The 19,726-nt window shown below is 47.4% G+C and overlaps 1 protein-coding gene across 1 annotated transcript; it reads left to right on the top strand.

Moving 5' to 3' along the window:
* Positions 1-3,192: 3,192 nt before the first annotated feature.
* On the top strand, positions 3,193-17,697 carry DNAJB12 (DnaJ (Hsp40) homolog, subfamily B, member 12). Its single transcript, XM_009586420.1, has 8 exons — positions 3,193-3,362; positions 4,840-4,985; positions 8,090-8,279; positions 10,288-10,363; positions 11,501-11,610; positions 14,762-14,934; positions 15,920-16,071; positions 17,458-17,697. Exons 1-7 carry the CDS (start codon positions 3,274-3,276, stop codon positions 16,039-16,041), a joined length of 906 nt encoding a protein of 301 aa, XP_009584715.1. The 5' UTR covers positions 3,193-3,273; the 3' UTR covers positions 16,042-16,071; positions 17,458-17,697.
* Positions 17,698-19,726: the final 2,029 nt, after the last annotated feature.

Genomic DNA, 19,726 nt, shown 5'->3' with positions numbered 1-19,726 from the left:
GAGGAGCGGCGGGCAGCGGTTTCACGCAGTTTGCAAGGCAGGCAAACAGACCTTGTTTGAGCTTACGTGCTCAAGCGTGCTTGTTTTCCCCGTCTGTTCCCCTCGGCAAGCGTTGCTTCTCGTTTCGTACACCCCCATTGATGACCACAGCGCAGCTACTGCAGTTTGTTTCAGCACGCGTAAAAAAACAACCTTCCTTCTGGAAGACCTTCTGCCAGTTTTATGGGTTTTGAGGAACGATCTCATTTCCTGGAAGCTTTATGGCATACGTAATTACTGTGTCACAAAAGCAACTGGGAAGTGGCTTGTAGAAGCAGCCAAACACAATTCTTTCTCCGTGTGTTCTTACGTTGCGGAAATTTATGCAAAGGGCTGTAGATTTTTTTTTTTTCTTTTTCCTTTTTTACTTTGACAGACCTTATCCGAATTTTGGTTCTTCGGCTGTGTTTTGCAGCTTGTCTGTCCTGCGGAGAGCCCAGGGCTTCCTGTAATCCTCAGTTTGGTTGCACCGGGCCTCTTTCCATTCCCTCAAACGCAGTGTATCAGCCTGTCATACGTGCGGTGTGGTTTTACTTCCCATTCAGAGTTTATACTTTCTGTGAAATTACTGGGTAGGAAAAGCGACTTTTGGAGGAAAAAGCGTGGCATAGCACATAGAAAGGCCCACCCTGAGAAGGATTGCTCTTCCTGAGGAGCTCTGCTATGGCGTCCACCAGAAAAGCAAATCCAGATGACAGCAAGCACGCGTTTGCAATGTAAAGCAGTCTTGTTTTGCCCTAATCCTGTGGCCTGGGACAGCCAGGATAAAAGGTGGGATATGTACTGCTACAGAACTGGAGCATAGGGGAGGAAAGCAGAGGAAAGGGGAACAGCAGGGCGGGTTCATGTTAAATACAGTGTGCTAATTTGTGGCCAGACCCAATCAAGCTGCTGGTATGAGTTTCCCATCTGAGCTGCCATCCAAGCACCCTTCGCTTGATGTCCTGCTGGTTCCTCGCCCGTGCGCTTTGGGTCTGTAGTTGGGAAATGTTGCTGAAGGTTCCACAATTCTATGGTGATCGTTGAGTCTTTACGTTGTCTCTGTGCCCTTGGGAAGTCTTGTCTCTTTCTTGTGAGTTACGTTGGGTTTGGCAACGATCAGCAAGGTGGACCTTGCACAGCCGGCGCTTTAAACTCTGACCCTGGCTGGGTCCTACAGGTGTCGTCACAGGATCAGCAACGGGCTTTGCAAGGGGATTTCAGCAAAAATCTTCTCCTGCATAAACGCAGCTGGGCACGCTGCTGTAGACAAAGTCCTACTGGTCGCCTTTAAGTGGGAATTTTGGAAAAATTAACAGAAGTTGAACAAATGTTGGCTAATAAGCGAGGAAGAGTGATCCATAGCACATGCTTGGTGGGGAGTTTCGTTGGCAGAATTGAAAACTAATTCAGCAGTCTCTGCTTCAGTAGTTTATGAATTTATGCTGTGCTGTGACTGAACGGAGGACCAGCGTGGCTTTGGGATGCAGGAGCGATAGGACTGAGGCTGTAGAACAAAACAGGACTGAGCTGTGGCCATACGTGGACTTATGTGGTTGGTTTTGGGAACTACACTACCAAAAATCTCTTGGCAAGCTGTAGGGAACTGAGCCCAAAACAGCAAGAGTGGGGTGGGTGGAGGGACAGCCTGAGACGAGGTTTAAAAGTGCCTGGTGGTTTGCTCCAGGTCTGGAAGAAACAAAAGCAGAGCCTGTAATTTTGTGAACATTCTAGTGGTGTGAATATGAGCAAAGGAAAGATTTATTTTTCTGAAAGCTGAAATCCATGAAGTCCCCAAGCTCCAAAGCTCATCCAGTGAGTTACTGCTCGTTAGCCTGCTGTCATTTTTATCCTTTGTCCTGTAACAATTGCCTGTATTGGCTGTTGGATTACTGAGCGGTTTTTTCTTGCCCCTACAAGCTCTGCGGGGCAGATAGGATATCTTGGCTCGTCTCTTGGCCTGCAAGCGTTGTTTGCGCTTGCATAAAGAATGTGATACCCCCATAGTGCAAGGTCTGTAATGTGCAGTCTGCAGGAGGAGATGAAACATCCTACTCGGTTCTAGGCTCTGGATAAAGGACTGCAAGCTCGTCAAGTTACTGATGCCTTTGTAAATAATGTCGTCTGGTTTTAATTGTATTACATGTGCCTATTCTCTTTAATGGGGGTGCAATATATAAACTTCAGAAAGTACAGACATGAAGAGATCGGTCTGATATTTGGTTAAAAAAGGACAAAAAAGTTTTAAAAGATGGTGCTATCCAGCTGCCAGGGAAATGCATGATGGAAAGATTCTTCTTGGAGGAGCCTCACTTGGTTTCACGGCATTGTCACCTGTGCAGTTAGGCCAGGCCTGAACGTTTGTCCCCTCTCGGCTGAAAAGGACAGAGGACAGCGTCTGAGCCTTGCAAGGAGGAGGCGATAGTCTGCAGCAGTTTACCCAATATGCCTGCGCACCCCACTTAAGAAAAGGGAAACTGGATTTATGCAATTCGTATTTGGTAATTGAGAGAGAAGATGGTTTTCACAGCTGCTTCTACACATGTCAAATACAGTGCAAGAGAACAAAGCACCCTTCTGACTCATGTGTTACGGGTCCTACCATGCTGCCAGCAATCAGTGCTGCAGCTCTCTGTCCCCGAAGGGGGAGTGTCCCTGTGTGACTGGCATCCCACGGTGTTATTTTCTAAGCTCTCTATAAAGATACGGTATTGTCACATAATTTGCCCAGCACTGTAGAGTCTCAAAGGCAGGAGATAAAGAAGAATAATATGCTTTATAATATGCTAGAGAACAAATGTGGAAATGCTTCTCTCTTAAGGAGAGACGTGGAGAAAAAAAAAAAAAGGAGAGGACAAGGCCGCACCGCTTTGGTGGTCCACTGTGGCTCCCGGACTGTCCGGCTGGGTAGGCCTGGGATTTTGGTGGAGGTTGCGTGCTTTGGGAGAAGCAGGCAATATCTACAGCAGTAGCCCTCACATCTGGGCCAGAAGCAGCAGGAGCTCAAGGGTTGGTTGAAAAGGTGAGGGTCTTTCTGACGAAGGATGGGGGGGTCTTAGAGCGGTGGCAAAGGTGAAGAGGGGTCTGTTTATGGGAGAGTGGGAAGGGCAGATTGAGCTTGGCAGTCTCTTAACTTTTTTTTTTTCTTTTCATCTTTTTCTCATTTCAGTTCTGCTTGAATCACTCAACAAGAACGAGCAATCAGCCAATGGCCAGTCCCAATCCAGGGAGTCCACAAATTCCCAGTTCAAGAAAATGAGCGGAGACTTCCCATCGGCCAACGGAGAGGCTGGTGGGGAGGCCCCCAAGGGCTACACTCAGGACCAGGTGGATGCAGTGAAGAGGTGTGTGCGCAACTCTCCATGACTTCAACTTATAGTTTGAGTTTAGTACTTGATACCAGTCTGTTTTTCACAATGTTTGAAAGATGTAATGATGGAACATGAAGGAGGAAGGCAGAAAGAGTAGGTAGAGTTGGACAACAACTCATGTTCTGTGCCGTGTTGTGAAGAGATCTGGTCAGCTTTGAACCGTATCGAGTTGTTTTTCATTCACTAGGAGTTTAGAAAGGTATCTAGGAGGATTTATAGCTACAGCAGCCCTGGGAGGCAGCTGGGTTGGGTCTACAAGGGATGAGATTTTTCCCCCAAAGGCATGTACGAGGGCTAGAACTGTAGGCACGTAGGCCTTTTCCAGTCTGAGGTCCAAAGAGGCATTTTGGATGCATTCATCTCATGGACTTAACATTAATGTTTGCTTTAGTGTTATGCAATAATACTGTGAAAAATCCCATGCGGTCCTGAGATCCTGTAGGTGGAAGTCATGGCTCGTAGCTTGCAGTAGGCAGCCGTCCTGCTCTAAGCTTTGCTCTAGTAGCAAGTGACAGGACACATCCTTCTTCCTCTCTTCTGATGATATTCTGCTCATGGTCTCTCTTAGAGCCTGATAAAGTAGAAATCCACCGCAGGATGCTTCGCTCTATTAGCATGATACACTTCTAAAGCTTCTGCAGGAAAGTCCCAGGGCATGTTTATCCAGTCACCGGTTTTCCTAACCCTGTTTGAAGCTGTTCTTTATTCCTTTCTACCGTTTGCAAATACTGGAAGTTGAAGGACTGAACTGCAGGCACAGTCACTTGGTAAACTTTGTTTCAGGTTATGGGCATGGTCTGAATTGCGCAAGAGCTGCTCTGGCTAATGGACTTACGGGGATGCTTGTTACGTCATCCATTTTTCCAAAAACCGAGCCTGCTGTATTCTATTTCATCGAAGTCACATGAGGAGGAACCATCGCTGGGCTGCGAGTGTACCCAGAACGAGCTGGGCTGCTCACACAGGCCTGGGCAGCTCCCTCTTTCTTCCTCTAGAATTCAGCTGATGTTATTTTTAGGTCTGTGAATTAACTGAGTCTGAGGAGAGGAGGAAGAAGGCCAATAGCCCAGCTATCTTTCAGATCCCGGCCTGCAGTTTAGTCCCTCCCAAACAGCCTCCAAAACATGAGCATGATGAATCTGAAGCTTATTTGCCAATCACATACTTCAGCGGTTGATATCATTGCCTGAGGAGAGGCCCTTCTACCTCTACTGGCTTGACTTGTTCTGTGAGAGTGTTTGTGTGCTAGTAATGCAGGCACAGCGGGAATGAGTCGGTGAAAAAAATTGGGTCACCCTCTGAGGAATTAGGGCTGAGTAAACCAGAGCTCATTGAACAACTTTGATCGAAACTGTGATGTGTGAGATGTTGCAGAGTCGATGTATTCAATGCAAAGTGGTTTTCACAGCTGAAACTAACTGTCCGTGTTTTCTCCCCTCTCTACTGGCAGGGTAAAGCAATGCAAAGATTACTATGAAATTCTGGGAGTAAATAGAGAAGCTTCTGATGAGGACCTGAAAAAGGCTTACCGGAAACTTGCACTGAAATTTCACCCAGATAAGAACCACGCACCAGGGGCTACAGAGGCATTTAAAGGTAAAGAACATTTCCAACTTTGTGATTTGCCCTCAGCTATCAGGCGATGGTGCTGAGTTGGGCTATCAAGAACTCTTAAAAACAACCTCACGAGTCAGGTAAAGTGAAATAAAGCTGCTCTTAGTAAAGTTGTATCTTTTCTTCTGAGCTGGTTATATTATGAACAAAGTATACTCTAAGCTTAAAATACTAAACACAGGTTGGCCATGGATAGGCTTCACCTCTGCTAGTCGGACAAGGAGAAGCCTTCCTTCCTTTTCTCCTAGCAGCCCTTCCTGTGTGTTGCTCCAGCCTCCTGCCACGCTGCTCAGGAGGAAATTCCCTCGGGAGGTTAACCGTCTTTTTTTTTTTGGAGAGATGCAGGAGCATTCACCTAACAGGGAGAAGCTCCAAGTCCTGCAGCTGTCCCGCACGGGGCAGGTGCTGGGTGCACCCCTGTCTACTGACAAATCCAGCAGAAACCCAGTAAGTTGTGCAGCACTGGAGGCAGCTCTTGGGTTCACGAATCCCTCGAGAGAAATGTTGCTGGGCAGGCCCAATGGAAGGAAACTCAGTCTTCTTCAGAACTGGTATTTAGACTCTTCCACTCATTCAGCATTTTGGGCAGCCAGTAAGCCTTCAGGTTTCTAAGCAAGCACTCGGCACCTGACTGTTGTGAAAGGCTGCAGATGGAATTAGTGGATAGAAACCCCAGGTGAAAATTTCTAGGGTGAAACTGCCCCAGCCATACAGCTGAGCCCAGCCAGAACTCAAAGAAGGTCACCAGGAACTTCAGTTCTGCTGTAAAGAGCCTGATTCTCAGGGCCTCTGTACAAATGCAGCAGGGATGTTTCCTGGGTAATAAGATACCTTAAAACTGGAATAATTTTCCAAGAGAAATGCTATTGCTTGGAACATATAACCCCATTTTGCTTTGCAAGCTGTGGAATTTTGATTATTATCATTGAGCTAGACGGAAAACTTCTTGATACCAGTTGTACAGCACTGATTTTGCAGTGTTAAGCCATTTAAATACTGTGGTCTGATTCTGGCCGTCTTGGAAGTGAAATGCCTGAGACTTCTGCTGGAGCAGGGAGCAAGGCTAGCCTGGTGTGAGTGTATTGATACAGTACTCAGGTAAGCTTCTAGTAGACATGAATTCAGCAGTAAAAGTCTTATGTAAGGTTTGTTCAAGTCTTTTAAGACTTAAATCCATAACTGATAAGTGTGTTGCTGTTAGCAAATAACAAGCTGACCCCCAGCTACTTGGGAGAGCCTGTTTTAGTACGGGGGACAGATTAAAGAGTGAGCATCTGCAGACATCTATCTACGCCGTATGTGCAGTAAGCCGCTGTTCGATAGTTTACCCTTCAATCCTTGCTAAGTGGCGAAAGGCAGGTTTCTTCACCTGTAATCTTAAATAATGATGTTTGCCAAAGGCTTTGACAAGAGTTACATGCCAGAAGTCGTGCGTTAAGCAAGGTGCCCTTTATCCCCCACTGCAGAGCTATCTGCTCTCAGATTATCTCTCCTCCAAGCCTTGCCTCGTTGGCTCCCCCGTCCTTCAGTCCCCCAGCTGAGCTCCTAGTTTGCAGGGGTCGCTGAAGTCCAGCTGTTTGGTTCCAGAGGGTGAAGGGGGAAACGTGCACTGCTATGAGGATTTTAGTTAATTTTTTCTTACGTTGATGTGTTAGCTGAAGTCTTGGCATTCGTCTTCCCAGTGACAGCTGATAAAGCGTTACATCTTGTCCTGAGACCTTGTTTCGGTCCGTAGTTGCAGTTGGCTACAGTCTGTCTTGTAGCAGATTTGCATCACTACCTTTGGCTGACGTTGGAAGAAGAGTTGAACCTGGCTCCTTTGAGCTAAAATCCTGATTTGGAATGAGGTGTTTCTTGGGCTTTGTCAGCAGAAAGGCAGTCGCTCCATTTTCGTTGCTTAACCGCACAGTTTGAAAGAACAAGTGAATATGCTGAGAGTCAGTCCTTGTCATCCAGCTTCCTTGCCTGGTTGTAGAAATGTTTGCTCTGTGTGCACTAATTATAACCAAGAAGGAGAACAAGCGTATTGACATTACTCCACGCTCCAAATCTCTAGTCCAAGAAGAAACCGTACACCTCGATCTGACTACCCGGAAAATGTTGAATCTTGGAGTTCATCTCCTCCAAAGGGCATGTATCTCCCTTTTCTGTCACTTCTGCCCCTGTCTCTTACACACCAGGCAACTACTGCCATGACCATCTTTGCCTCCTTACGACACGGAGGAGAGGAGATGGGCTCTGCAGTCACGTAGGGAGGCTCTTGGGTGGGTTGGTACAGAGGGGAAGTGGTAAGTCGAGAGAGAAGTACAGAAATAGGAGGGTGGCAGGCAGACATTCTGGTAGAAAGGCTCAAACGTGCTGCTGAGGTTGCTGGGGAACTGGCGGGGGTTTAGTTCCAGTACATTTCCACTGTCACAGGCACTGTTTAATAGTCCTTGTAATTACACACCTTACTTCTGGCATCTGGAAACTTTGAAATTCATAGCTGACAGACACAACTTCTAGCCAACGTTCCCTTACGAGCTTTTATGGGAGGTTTTAAAGTCTCTTTCAGGGATCTAGCCCATATTTAAATTCTTTGCAGTTCTGGTTTTAGGCTATGACATTGAATTCCCTTAATGCCACTTTTGAATAAAATTTGTCAACTAAAATTGTGTTTTCCTGTACAGTTGCTTACAGCTGAAGGATTTGGGCATTAGTTGTTCAAAAGAAATAACAAGTTGAATTAAGTGAAACATGTAGCTGCTCTACTACCAGTATTTCCTTCGCAATTCATAGTTTCATTCATCTGAGAGGGTTTCTCTAGGGACATATACCGAATTCATACCAGTCATCGTAACTTCTTCACTTGAATTCATTAAGGCCTTTTTCATTGAGTCTTTTGGTGCGGTTTCCTTCTGTCTGTGTTTGCCAGAGAAGCGTGCCAGGTACTAGTGCTGCGCTGCTGAAGTAGCCTGTTGAAAAGACATGGGTAGTTGAGAATCTCATTTGTGTAATGAGAAAGGCAAGTCCTGGCAGTTTGTAGGGCTAAATGTATTATCTGTAGAAGAAAGAAGCTAATTGCTTCCTTATTGTCAATATTTCAGCTATTGGTAATGCCTACGCGGTATTGAGCAACCCAGAGAAGAGGAAGCAATATGACCAGTTTGGAGATGAGAAACTCAACGCTGCTCGGCATGGACACAGTCACTCGGACTTCCACCGCGGGTTTGAGGCAGACATCTCCCCCGAGGACCTCTTCAACATGTTTTTTGGTGGTGGTTTTCCTTCTAGTAAGCATGTTAAACCTTAATCTCTTGAATGGGACCTGATCCTTTTGACAGAGCAACAATGCAGTAGTGGTTTACTCGGCTGTGCAAGGATTGCTGAGTTTGATGAGAGAGAGTTCTCCTTCATACATGACCTAAACACCTAGCGTTTTCTAAATTGTTCAGATGGGTACTTGGAGAACTCGGCATCCAGCAGGTAATACCATCAGAGCTGGACTTCTTCCCAACTTCAGGTATTTGTTTGCATGCTGGCAACATTAGCTGTTATTAGGTTGGGTTGAATGTTAGAACAAAAAATGACTTGCTTTAAGGCTAGTTGTAAAAATAATCCTATTTTGAAGAAGCCTTTTCTGCTTGGTGGTTTTAGAAGTTAAATCTTCTCATCAGAACAAACTATGGTAATGCCTGGGCCTTGTTCTTGATCTATATCTGCTCTGCCACGCAGCTGAAGCAGTTTCTCTGAGATCAGTGTCCACTTCCTTCTTTCCACTGTGTCCCGTAAAAAAGAGGACAGTGTTATTTCTAGAGCGTAATTTAAACCTCTTGAATTGAAAATTAAATCTGTATCCTGTCTATCCACAGTACTGATCATGGTTTGGGTAGCAGGAAAGAACCGAGTGACTGTTCCTTCACTTGGTCAGTTCTGATCAAAAAGACACAGATTTAATATAAGGATAAGGGTATTTTAGGAGACTCCCTTGTATTTGCTCTAGTCAGATTTGACTGGCAGTGGAGGCAGTGGTTCTTTGACCTCTGTGGACCAACTTGGAAAAATAAGTATTTTTGTTTCAATTGAGAAGATTTACTCTGGTAGCTCTTTCCTATCTGGTATGTAAGAATTAACACACTAATGTCAAGTACTTGCAAAGGCATCTTGAAGCCTTTTGGAGCATTCATGTTCTGCCTGTCAGAGAGGTAAAGCTACTCCAGTAAAAACAGCAGGTTGCTATTTTAGCTCAGTCTTTTTTTCCTTTCTCACTGTCCCAAGAGAATTCAGGACCGCTTTCTCAGCCGGTCTCCCTTTTCAGCTGTAGTTTTGACATTTAAAACAAGACATGGAAGAGCTCTGGTTTTGGGGTGGAAAAACTACCAAAATTATTTCTTTTTGTAGTTGTAATTTTTTAATCTAAAGTAAATTCAACTAGAAGCGAGGAGGCCTGTACAAGATATTCTCTCTACATAGCTGACCCTGCTTTGAGCAGGTGGTTGGACCTCACGAGGTCACTTCCAACCTGAATTTTCATGTGATCCTACAAAATCCTATAGATGGGTCTCTGTTCGCCTTCAGACGTACATGCTCGGTACACCTTAGGAATACTTCTTTTTCAGCTGTGGCTTATATAGCTCATTTTATTAAATGTTGGCTTCAGCTGATGAATAGATTTTTTTTGTTTGAATTCTTTTATCAGTCTCCAGTGAAGTCCCATATCCGCTTCATCCTAAAGCTACAGCCATCCCTGTCAAGACAGCATGATGGAGTGGCTTGAGTCAGGGGCTTTGGCCACGTGGCCTGCTGACCAAAACCATGGACAGGCACCTTGTGCACTGGGACGTATGCAGGGATCTCAGGAATAGCCCAAGTCTGTCAAATCACCATTTCACTGAGACATCCCAGCTCCAGCCTGGAAGCAGCCCAGCCGGGCAGATGTGCCCTCCTTCTTCCAGCTCTGAACTGGCTGGCATGCTGCTGGCTATGTGAAGTAGGCTAAACTGAGAGCAGTGGCAACGGCAGACCAGATCTAAGTGCGAGCACAGCATGGATTCCTTTACAATCTCTTACATCTTTGCTGAGTGTGGCCCGGACCAAAGAAACAGATCAAGCCCATTCTGGCAATGTTCAAAGTTACAATTCCTGAATTTGCTGTTGTCAGCACCCAGTCTACTTTTTCCTACTGTGTTTTTATTGGTGAGGCTGACATGGAACATGGCCACCTTTTGCGGTTCCTTCCTGGCCAGCCAGCACCATCTTACATGCTCTGACTTTTGTGTAACAGTTTTGTTTTGCCTATAGGTAGTGTTCACGTATACAGCAATGGCAGGATGCGATATACCTACCATCAGAGGCAGGACAGACGAGAACATCAGGGTGACGTAAGTGGAGAACAGGCGGGGGCTGGGAGTTTAAAGGTTTTTCCGATACATGAATTGCGAGCTAGTTGGTGTGACTGTCTTGTGAAACAGTCCTGCTTGTTTCCACCCCCCTGAACAGAAAGCTGGAGTCGTGGGAAGTGAGCTGCCTTCAGAATTTACACCAAGTTGCGGTTTAATTTACTGGTGGTTGTTCTCCTGGGACTCTCATAGCTGTCGTCCAGTGGGGAAAATGCTGGTGTGTCTTGAAACAGTGCCGCCTTGAAATAAGATTGCACCAGTAAAGTGTACCAGTCTTTACCACAAGATAAGCATTTCCTTTCTGATTTAATTCTGTAATTTCAAAAGGTAAATCCAGTTTTCAGATAATGTGGATACTCGTGGCTCCTCCTAACATGAACTCATTCTCCCTTTTATTCCAGTATTGAAGATGGGGTGTTTCTAATCTGTGATGCTTAATTAACCAAGGAAGACGCTTTATAGCATGAGCTATTTTTATGTTTTCTCACCACAGAAAATCTAATTATATCTCCAGCGCTTCAAGCCCTCTGGTCTAGAGAAGTGAGAATGAGGGACTTCTTATTTAAGATACCAGGGTTATATATTGAAGATTACTGTTTTCTGGCGATAGCCAATTATTTTTTTTTTTAGAAAACAAACAACAAGAACTTAAAGGGGAAAGTGTATTCTGCTGGAACTGGAGGGACCTCAGGAGGTGAGGTAGAGGGGGAATTACTTTCATCTGATATTGAAGAGGGGAGAAGGCTTTCCATAAAACCAGTTCTGCTCACTAGCACAAGCAGGACAGAAACCACATATGCTCTAGAAAAACAAAACATGGGCACGAGGCTTTTGAAATTCACTCACAAGGTTCCCCCTGCCAGTTCCCTCTGCCCTTTGTCACATCTGGAGAAGGGGCAGTGGGTTTGGACCTTTGGAGTCACGCTGTCCTTTCTGGAGGGGAACTGTGAGCTGCTGGGTTCCCCCCCAGTTATTTTGGGGTGCCTCCTAAGCCAAATGCCTGCGAAAAGCAGGAGAATCGAGGTTGTGTTAGGGCTGAGAGGGAGAGAGAGCAATGCTATGGGATCCTAGTGTACAAGTGATTGGGTGGCACTCCACTGTGTGTTTCTGTTCCTTCAGGGTGGCCTTGGGTTGTTTGTCCAGCTGATGCCTATCCTCATCCTGATCATTGTGTCTGCTCTCAGCCAGATGATGGTCTCCAGCCCACCCTACAGTTTGAGCCAGAGGCCGTTAGTACCCATTACTCTAAAACTTATCCAGCTGGGGCGGGGGGTGGGTTCTGGAGGGCGGGGTGGCGTGATGGGGTAGGGATCTAGGCTCTCTGTTTTTCCTGTCTTTTTTTTTGTTGTTGTTGCTTTATCTCATCACACAGTTGCTCTTGCTGCCAGATGTCTCGCACATCAGTGAAGGCCTCCTGGTTCTCAAACAGGTCTTGAGATGGAAGGTGTGGGGAAGGTTGGAGGGTGCTCACTTGCCTAAGGGAGGATGTTGTTTGACAGGGACCTTCTGCAGCCCATACCCGCAGCTGTGGGTCTGTCCTAGAAAGGGACAGACGAGAGACTGTAGCCCAGCACCCACATCCCATATGCAGAATGAATTGAGATGTAGAGTTAAAATTGGGGTGTGATAAACAAAAGCCAGATCTGTTCTTCATGAAAGCCTCAGTTTTATGCCTGATACAAAACAACAGAGGAAGAGAAGAAGGTATAAAAGACACTCCGGTAGAGTAAAAGACACTCCCAGAGAAATCTCATTTTTGAACTCTAATCTTGCCATGAAATAGCTATGGCCAGACATTTACTATGTGAAAGTGAAGCTGTTTTATTCTAGATCCTGTGGAAATGCCCCGATCTGCTCACTTGGCTGACAAATGAAATGAGTCTTTATTCTTACTCACTTTGCAGTGCCAACAAAGAATGGGAAAACAGGCTTGATTTCTGGCTGCTTGCATCATTCTTGACAAAAGCTTAATGTATTGTCAGTGCAAGTTCCTCATGCGTATTTAAAGAGGGTAGACTTGGTTACAGCCAGTGGGCCCTGTTTAGTTTCACAGGTGACAACATTTGCCATCGATGATGTTAAATACTATAAAACCCAGCTCAGCTTTCGGGTCCAAGGTAAAGACTGTGACATTAGTGCTTGGAACTGAACAGTGGAGCGGTTTTGAAGAGGGCGCAGTTAAGGGTTATTCTGAGAGGCTAAAGAGTATTGAGATGTGATTTCTGCAGTTGATATTAGGACTATAAAATTAAGCATGATATATCTATACCAGTTTGTTTTATACTGGTGAAGAGGCGGTTTATGGGGCGAGAAGACATTCAGTGGAGGGCAGCTTTTAAGTGGGCAGGGATTTGCTTCCAGCCTTGTCAGCTGTCAGAGGAAAGCCATCCCTGAGCCCCAGGGGTTTCTCTGCTGCTTGGTTCCCCGTTCCCTGTGCTGTCCCTGTCTCTGCGTGCTTGACTAGCAGCAAGCAAACCGATTTCCAAGTTTGGATTTGGACAAGAGTGGCAAATGAGCCGTTCCAGTCCTCTGTCATTCTCCCTGAGTGACCAAGGCACTTCAAACGAAGTTAGCTCGGGAGCAAAAGGCGTGCTGTGCCGGCAGGCGGTGCTGCTCGCTTGCTCGCTCGTGCAGGCAGCCGGGCCCCTTTTGCTGCCTGATGTAAAGGGAGATGCTGTGCTTGGCTGTCGTTTGGCAGAAAGCTGGAGCTTGCCGCGCTGAACTCAGTGAGCAGAAGGCGAGAAGCTTTTGAACCTGGTGAGGTTTTAATGGCGCACGGAGATTTTAATGCCACTTCTTGATAGTGAAGCTGTCGCTGAGAAAGGCGACAGAATGGTCCTAAAGAACCATTTGTCACTCCGTTGCCTTTGTAAATCTCTTCCAAAAACTAGCTTTCTGCCAAAAGACCTGTCTAGTTGTGGGCCTGTCTGTGCCACCCTGCTCTTCATTAACACCTCATCGAATTTGCCTGACTTAATTGCATGTCTGACTTCAGGTGGCAGGTTTCTTGTGCCAGCTCCTGCCCTTATTTTCATGCTTTACACTCCAGCGCATGCTGCTGAAGCTCTGTGAGCTTAAATACTCCTCCTTTGAGGGCATACTTTATAGCCTCTGTAGTTCATCTTTATACAGAAGAGGAATATGAACTTCGGGAGAGCTTAGAGCTCTGTCTTGACGGGTTAAATAGTGAGCTGAGCTTCTTCCAGACTGCATCTCTGCCAGCAGGCACTGCCGGAGATGCGTTAGCCTTTGTCTCAAAAAATGCCAAGAGAGCTTTTTGGTCATGTTCAGTCTATCCGGTTACCCACCGCTCGTCCCTGAGTGCTGGACCTTGATGAAACGTGCAGGAGTCTTTGAATCACTCCTGTAAACCCTGATAACAGACTGAAGGGCGAGCCAGATGAGTTAATGTTTACACCTGGCTTAAGAATCGGGCTTGCTTTTAATGCAGCAAGCCAGCTGGTATTTATTATGGGAAACTTTGGGCACATCTCCAATTGGAGCTGTTCCTGATGAATCCAGTGTTTGGGCACAGGTCCTGTGTTACAGCTTGCAAACACGCCCTAGTGAGTATCTCTAGGTTTGCTGGAGTGTTGAGGAAAATAAGTACAGGACTCTGTCTGAAATGCAAATCCACAGGGGTAGGGTAAGAAGAGATTTCCTTCTAGAAAGTGCTTTCTGTACTAGTCAGTGCAGGCTCGAGTGCAGAGCGGGTCTAGTTTTGTTCTTGCAGCAACAGTGTTCGTTGCAGCATGTGATGTGGTAGAGGAAGCTGACGCTCTTGGGGTTAGCAGATATCTTAGCAGAGGGGACTGGGTTCGACCGACGGGCAGCCTTGCTGAGCAAGGGGGGGGGGTTGCTGGGGAGCTGTGACAGCCAGCCCCTGCTCTGCCCTCACCTCGGCGCTGCCGTCCTCCGCTGCGCGGGCACCGTTCTGCCTCGCTGGCTGCTCTCACCCTGCACCGCGCAAGCATCAGCCTCCGAGCTTTGTAACCATCCTTGGGGCTCACCGCCAAAAACAGATGGTGGTGTCGTCAGCAAGGAAATTGCAGAGAGGTTTAATTAGTGCTGAAAATTCTAATGAACACTTTATTTTAAGTGGGTTTAGGCCTTGGGCAATCTGCCTCAGAGTTATGTCTGTATTCAGAGCTCTGCCCACCTAGCTAGAGGCCTGGCAGGTTTTCTCTCCCTGTGTTGGCGTTCCGTTTCCACCAGAAATGCTTCTCCTTTCCAAACCTTCAAGTCTGTGGATGCATAGGAGTGATGTATGTTTTCAGCGGTTTGGTATCGTGGCATGTTGTGCATTATAAAGAGCTGGGAGCTTTTTCCTCTGCCCTTGAAGCGTGTCCTACACTGTTCTGCCTCTTCTCCCTGAACTAGGTCTGTGGGTCACATACAGAGGAGAGTGACAGAGCACTTGAAAGTCGTCTACTACGTATCCGAGAACTTTGCAGATGAATATACGGGCACGAACCTGAAAAATGTTGAAAGGAGCGTGGAAGACGACTACATTGCAAACCTTCGAAATAACTGCTGGAAAGAGAAGCAGCAGAGTGAGTAGTATGGGGTCGGGAGCGGAGGGTCTTGGCTGCTGCACGAGGTCGGCTTCAGAAGGGTCTTCTATTGGGGACTGAGTTATGCTAAAGTTACACTTTAACATGGTGCAAGCACATTTCCTGTGGTGTTGGCTTTTTTTCCTATCTATGAATTCGTGACAAATCCAGTATGTGGGGTTTTTTTGTTTTGTTTTGTTTTTTAATGCTGCTGTAGAACTGGTCAGACAGGAGTTGTGCCCCGGAGGTTCCCTGCCGTGTCAGTAGGATATCTCTGATTTCCAGTGGAGGGGGAAGGTTGCAGTCATCTCATTTTCAGGAGGCCCCCGATAGCTCTGCGTAATATTTTAGTTGTTCGAGGACCGTGTCTGAAAGTCTGCTGTGTCCTCCATCCCGCATCCCATCCCTGCTCTGAAGGCTGCGGTGGCAGCACTGACGTCGCCTTGCCTGCTGCTGAAGGCACGCAGGGTTGGGAGGGACGGAGGTGATCTGGCCCTCTAGCCAGGCAGGAGAGTGTGGCGAGGGCAGCAAACTGTTTGCCAAATCCCAGGGGTGACCTGACTTCTCTGCCCGCCTGTTCCCAGCTCTTGGAGCAGGGGCTGGGGTAGGATTTGAGCACCTGGGAGGCAGGAGGGGCTGTCAGAGCCCCCAGTGGTGCCAAATGAGGTCGATGCACCCATCTCTGAGCCTCTGCGTTTCTGCTGGGGTAACCTTTGTGTAGGCTGCCTCATGTGCCTCCTGGGACTAGAGGCAGGTCCTGTCAGGTTCCTAAGGCTTTCCCTGGGATGGATGAGCTGTCAGCAAATGTTACGCCCATCCTGTCCTAAAGGGCACGGGGCATTTCCTCAGCTTCATCCTGTGCTTCACCTCGCCTTGAAGAACTCGAGGTGCCTCCTGTTCCCAGCAGAACCCGTGGTGGGACGTGGCCCGGCGGGTGGGTCTCCTTCCACATCTCGTCTGTAACGCTGGGCTTTTCCCTCTGCAGAGGAAGGCTTGTTGTACCGGGCACGCTACTTCGGAGACTCGGATCTGTACCAGCGAGCACAGAAGATGGGCACCCCCAGCTGTAGCAGACTGTCAGACGTTCAAGCCTCTCTGCACGGATAGTCACCGCCTGCCCGCTCAGCAGAGGTCTAAGTACGAGCCGGTGATGCTTCCCCTGGCAGCGGAGCAGGGCACGATAGTGCTTTTCATACTTACTTAAATCTCTGTTTGAGACACAGATCTTCACGAGTCTCCTCTGGATGCACACACGTCACAGGGGGAAGCACCCCCCTCCGTCAAGCGTACACTCGTTAATTGGGAAATTGATTTTGTTTAGTTTGCATGTCGGCACCCTCGGCTCTCTCCAAGCTCCCTGTTTTCTCTGGCACTGCCGCTGTCGGGTCTCTAGGAACAGAGCAAAAGCCCTGGGCGTGTTGGCGACTCAGCTGAGGTCTTGTCAACTGCGCATTTGATACAGCGGCTATGTGCGCCTCGGCTGGTTGGAAGGTTTTTTACCGGCCATGGCAGCCAGCAGCCACATTTTAATGAACCTTTTTTTGGTTGCTTTCTTGTCTGTTTTACTGAAAAAGCTGTTATCCCCTGGCACTTGAAGCAATATGATGACAGGGAATGGACTCCTACTAAACAGATGTTCCTTGCCCTCCCGTTGCCTTCCCATGCCGCTCAAGGAGAACAAAGCAAATGGCCAGAATTCACAGCAGGTTGTAGAAGTAACTTACTGCGTTAAACTGGGAATCAAAGTAAAAGCAGCTGAGGGGGAGTCTGGAAGAGTTGGGGGTTGGAGAGCTTGAATTAAGGCGAGCCCAGATAGCACGCGTGAGACCGGGTATGCTGGGTCCAGGGAGAGCTGCACAAAAGTAATGAAAAAAAATTGGCGCGGAGTTTGGAGTCCTTTTTCTGCTTAATTTTCTGGGCTGATTTTGCCTACCGGATACTGCTGGGATGGCTGTAAAACATACAGGTCCCTCCTACCACAAAATTATTTGAAAACAGGGTTTCTATAGAAAATAAATCGGAGGTGAAGCTTGCACCAAGCGTTAGTTGTACGGACACCATTTAGGCTTGCAAAGGCTTCTTGGGGACGTTGGACATCTAGCTGTTTGATTTGTAGACACAAGGTTTAGCAAAGGAGGTTTTGTTTGATTTTTATTTTCCTTGGCAAAGGGAGCGCGTCTGAAGGTTTGGCCTTTAAAGCAAATCCTCTGGGTCGCATTCGGCCTTTTTTTGGGTGTATCCTGTTTTTGGAACCATTCTTATCTTGATACGCCCGCTCTCTTGTTTTGATAACTGCGCCTCTTCTTTGACGATAGACCAGCATTAATTACCTGCTTTTCTTTAATTCCCTTTCTGTACCCGTGGTCTGAAAAGAAGGCTTCTCTCAGGCAGAGGGCCTGCTGCGGATTGAAAGAGCGCGACTGAAAAAGCTGCTGCCTGTAATGGGGAGGGGGGAAGGAAAGGGGGAGGTACGGTGACGTGCGATCGTCCGGAGACTGACACCGCTACCGCTTTTGTTCCCAGACTCTTGAAATGCCTGAAGACTTTTGGTGAAGTGCACTGAGCCGAGGTGACAGACTTGGTATTTAAAAGAATCAAACCTTATCTTAAAAATGGAATTGGAGAATTAGCAACGCACAACTGCCCTCTTTCTGCCTGTCTCCGCCGTTCGACCTATGTCTCAGGCAGCGATTAGGACAGGAAATCAAGCTGCCCGTCTTCCTCCTTCCCTTCCGACACCGCTGCCGTGCGACAGTCTCGTTGCTCCTGGGATCCACAACCCCGAGAACAAACGCGTAGAGTGTAAAATAACACGAGCTAACTGCAGAAGCCGTGAAGCAAAAGGAGACCCTTCGCGACTGCGCTGGTCACTGCCGCCGGAGAGAGAAATTTGACAATTTGGTGATAAAAGAAAGCTTTAGGAAAAAGAGAAGAAAATATAATCTATTTAGAATTAATTTATAGCTGTATATATGTTGTACTTTTAAACTATGCAGGGGCTTGGATGATTAAATTATTTTGTTTTCTGCCTGGTTTGGTAAACAGGGAAGCGGGAAGTCTCTTCCCAGGGTGTCTCGCTCTGCAGCGCTTTCCTGCCTGACACACTAAAACAAGAATCACTTCGCAGTTACTGTATTTTGCTTTCTGGAGGACAGCGGCGTTCTGCGGCTTGGGATGTCGATACCTGCCTTTCGGGTTTTAATAAAAGAAATTCCAAATCTGTAGGGGGTAAGAAAGAAATCGGGGAAACTGTCCAGATTTGTGGTGTGGTTTTGCAGCGTTGGCAGAAGCTGCAGCGGGTCAGCTGAGCCCCGGGCGTCGCACTCGGTGACGGGAAAGATTGTCCTGGATGGTTTTCACTCATCAGTCGTTGGGTTTGTTTGTGCACATAACTTCTTTTTTTGCAGAGTCTGCTTTAATTTTGCCTCGTAATCAGCGTGCGGCATTCGTTCTGTAAAGAGGGCTTTCCACGAGCCGTCTCCCTTTGTTGGTTTTTTTTTTTTGTGTGTCCTACACTTGGGGTTCCTCGCCCACCAGCACTCCCGTTTGCAATGTGGTTGTGGCCTTGACACTCTATCTCTAACGTTTCCTAGAGGAGACCTGTAAAATACTGCTAATTCATAAGAAACGGAGCTTTCTATTGCTTCTGTTGAAAGAAGTTTTGCCGGGGGGAGATCGGAGAGCGCGCCTGATCTCTCCTCGGACCCCGCCTGAGCTCTGCAGCGCGTCTCTCACGCGATCGCCGTCGGGCAGGACCGGCGTTAGGGCGGTGGGAGGGCGCTCCAGGTTAGGAGTCGTCTCTTTGAAGCAAAACCGGCATGAGCGGAGCTACCTCCCGTGGAATAAACTGGACTCTGGGTTTTTTTGGTACTCTGCAGTTCATTTTTGTCTAAGGACATTTCCAGTAAGAACCGTCCCCCGACACCCTCAGGGGAATGAATCAAAAGCGCGGCAGCTCCCGGGGGGGTGGCTGGGGCTGGAAGAGGTGGGAGGTAAGGTGGTTTCATTTCTTTATTGTTAGGAATCCATGTGCTCTGTTGTCTTCTATTTATTTATTTTGCAAAATATCAGCCCTCCCGTTAACTGCAAGCCTTACTGTCCCACAGCCACCATGACTTGGACCTGATTTTAAGGGGTTTTTTCCTTCTTTTTTTTTTTTTTAAATGATTCCTCCGCCTTTGGAAGGAATTGGGTGGAAGTACGGCATTTGGAAATAGCTCTTACTAGAGGCACCGGCTAGCCGGCGTGAAGAGATCATGGGGAGGGGGTTAAACAAAAATCATGTTCGCAAAAGGTGCGAGTGTCTTGCACAACAGCATTCCTTGCCCAGAGCCTGCCCGCCAAAACCTTTTGATTTTTTTTTTTTCCCCCAAGTAGATATCCATGGATAATAACGAGCGAGAAGGCGTAGATCCTAACGGATGCTCACAGAGGCTGTATCTCTCGATTTAGAATTAATTATACAATTGTACATCTATAAATAAATGTTTATAACGTGAAAGGCTCCGGCTCTGTTGGTGTCCTGTGGATCCTTGCCCCAGCCAGCTCCGGTTTTACAGCTCCTTCCCGCCGCCTTCGACGCATGCGCTCGGTGAATGAAATTCGTCCTCTTTGCCGACCCTGAGAGCTCCAGCGCTGCGGGGGCCTCCCCGCCGTGGGAGAGGGAAGGACGGGGAGAAGATGGAGAGGAGGTGGTGCCCCCCGGAGAACGTCCCGGTGTTTTAGGGTGCCCTTTGGCCGGCTCCCCATTCGTGCAGGAAGGCTCAGGCCGCCTTTGTCCTGGGCGGAAATG

This window comes from Fulmarus glacialis, unplaced genomic scaffold (assembly GCF_000690835.1).
Source record: "Fulmarus glacialis isolate BGI_N327 unplaced genomic scaffold, ASM69083v1 scaffold7371, whole genome shotgun sequence".
Classification (NCBI taxonomy): domain Eukaryota; kingdom Metazoa; phylum Chordata; class Aves; order Procellariiformes; family Procellariidae; genus Fulmarus; species Fulmarus glacialis.
The sequence above is the reverse complement of the archived record's forward strand: the minus strand, read 5'-3'. Positions and strand labels throughout refer to the sequence as shown.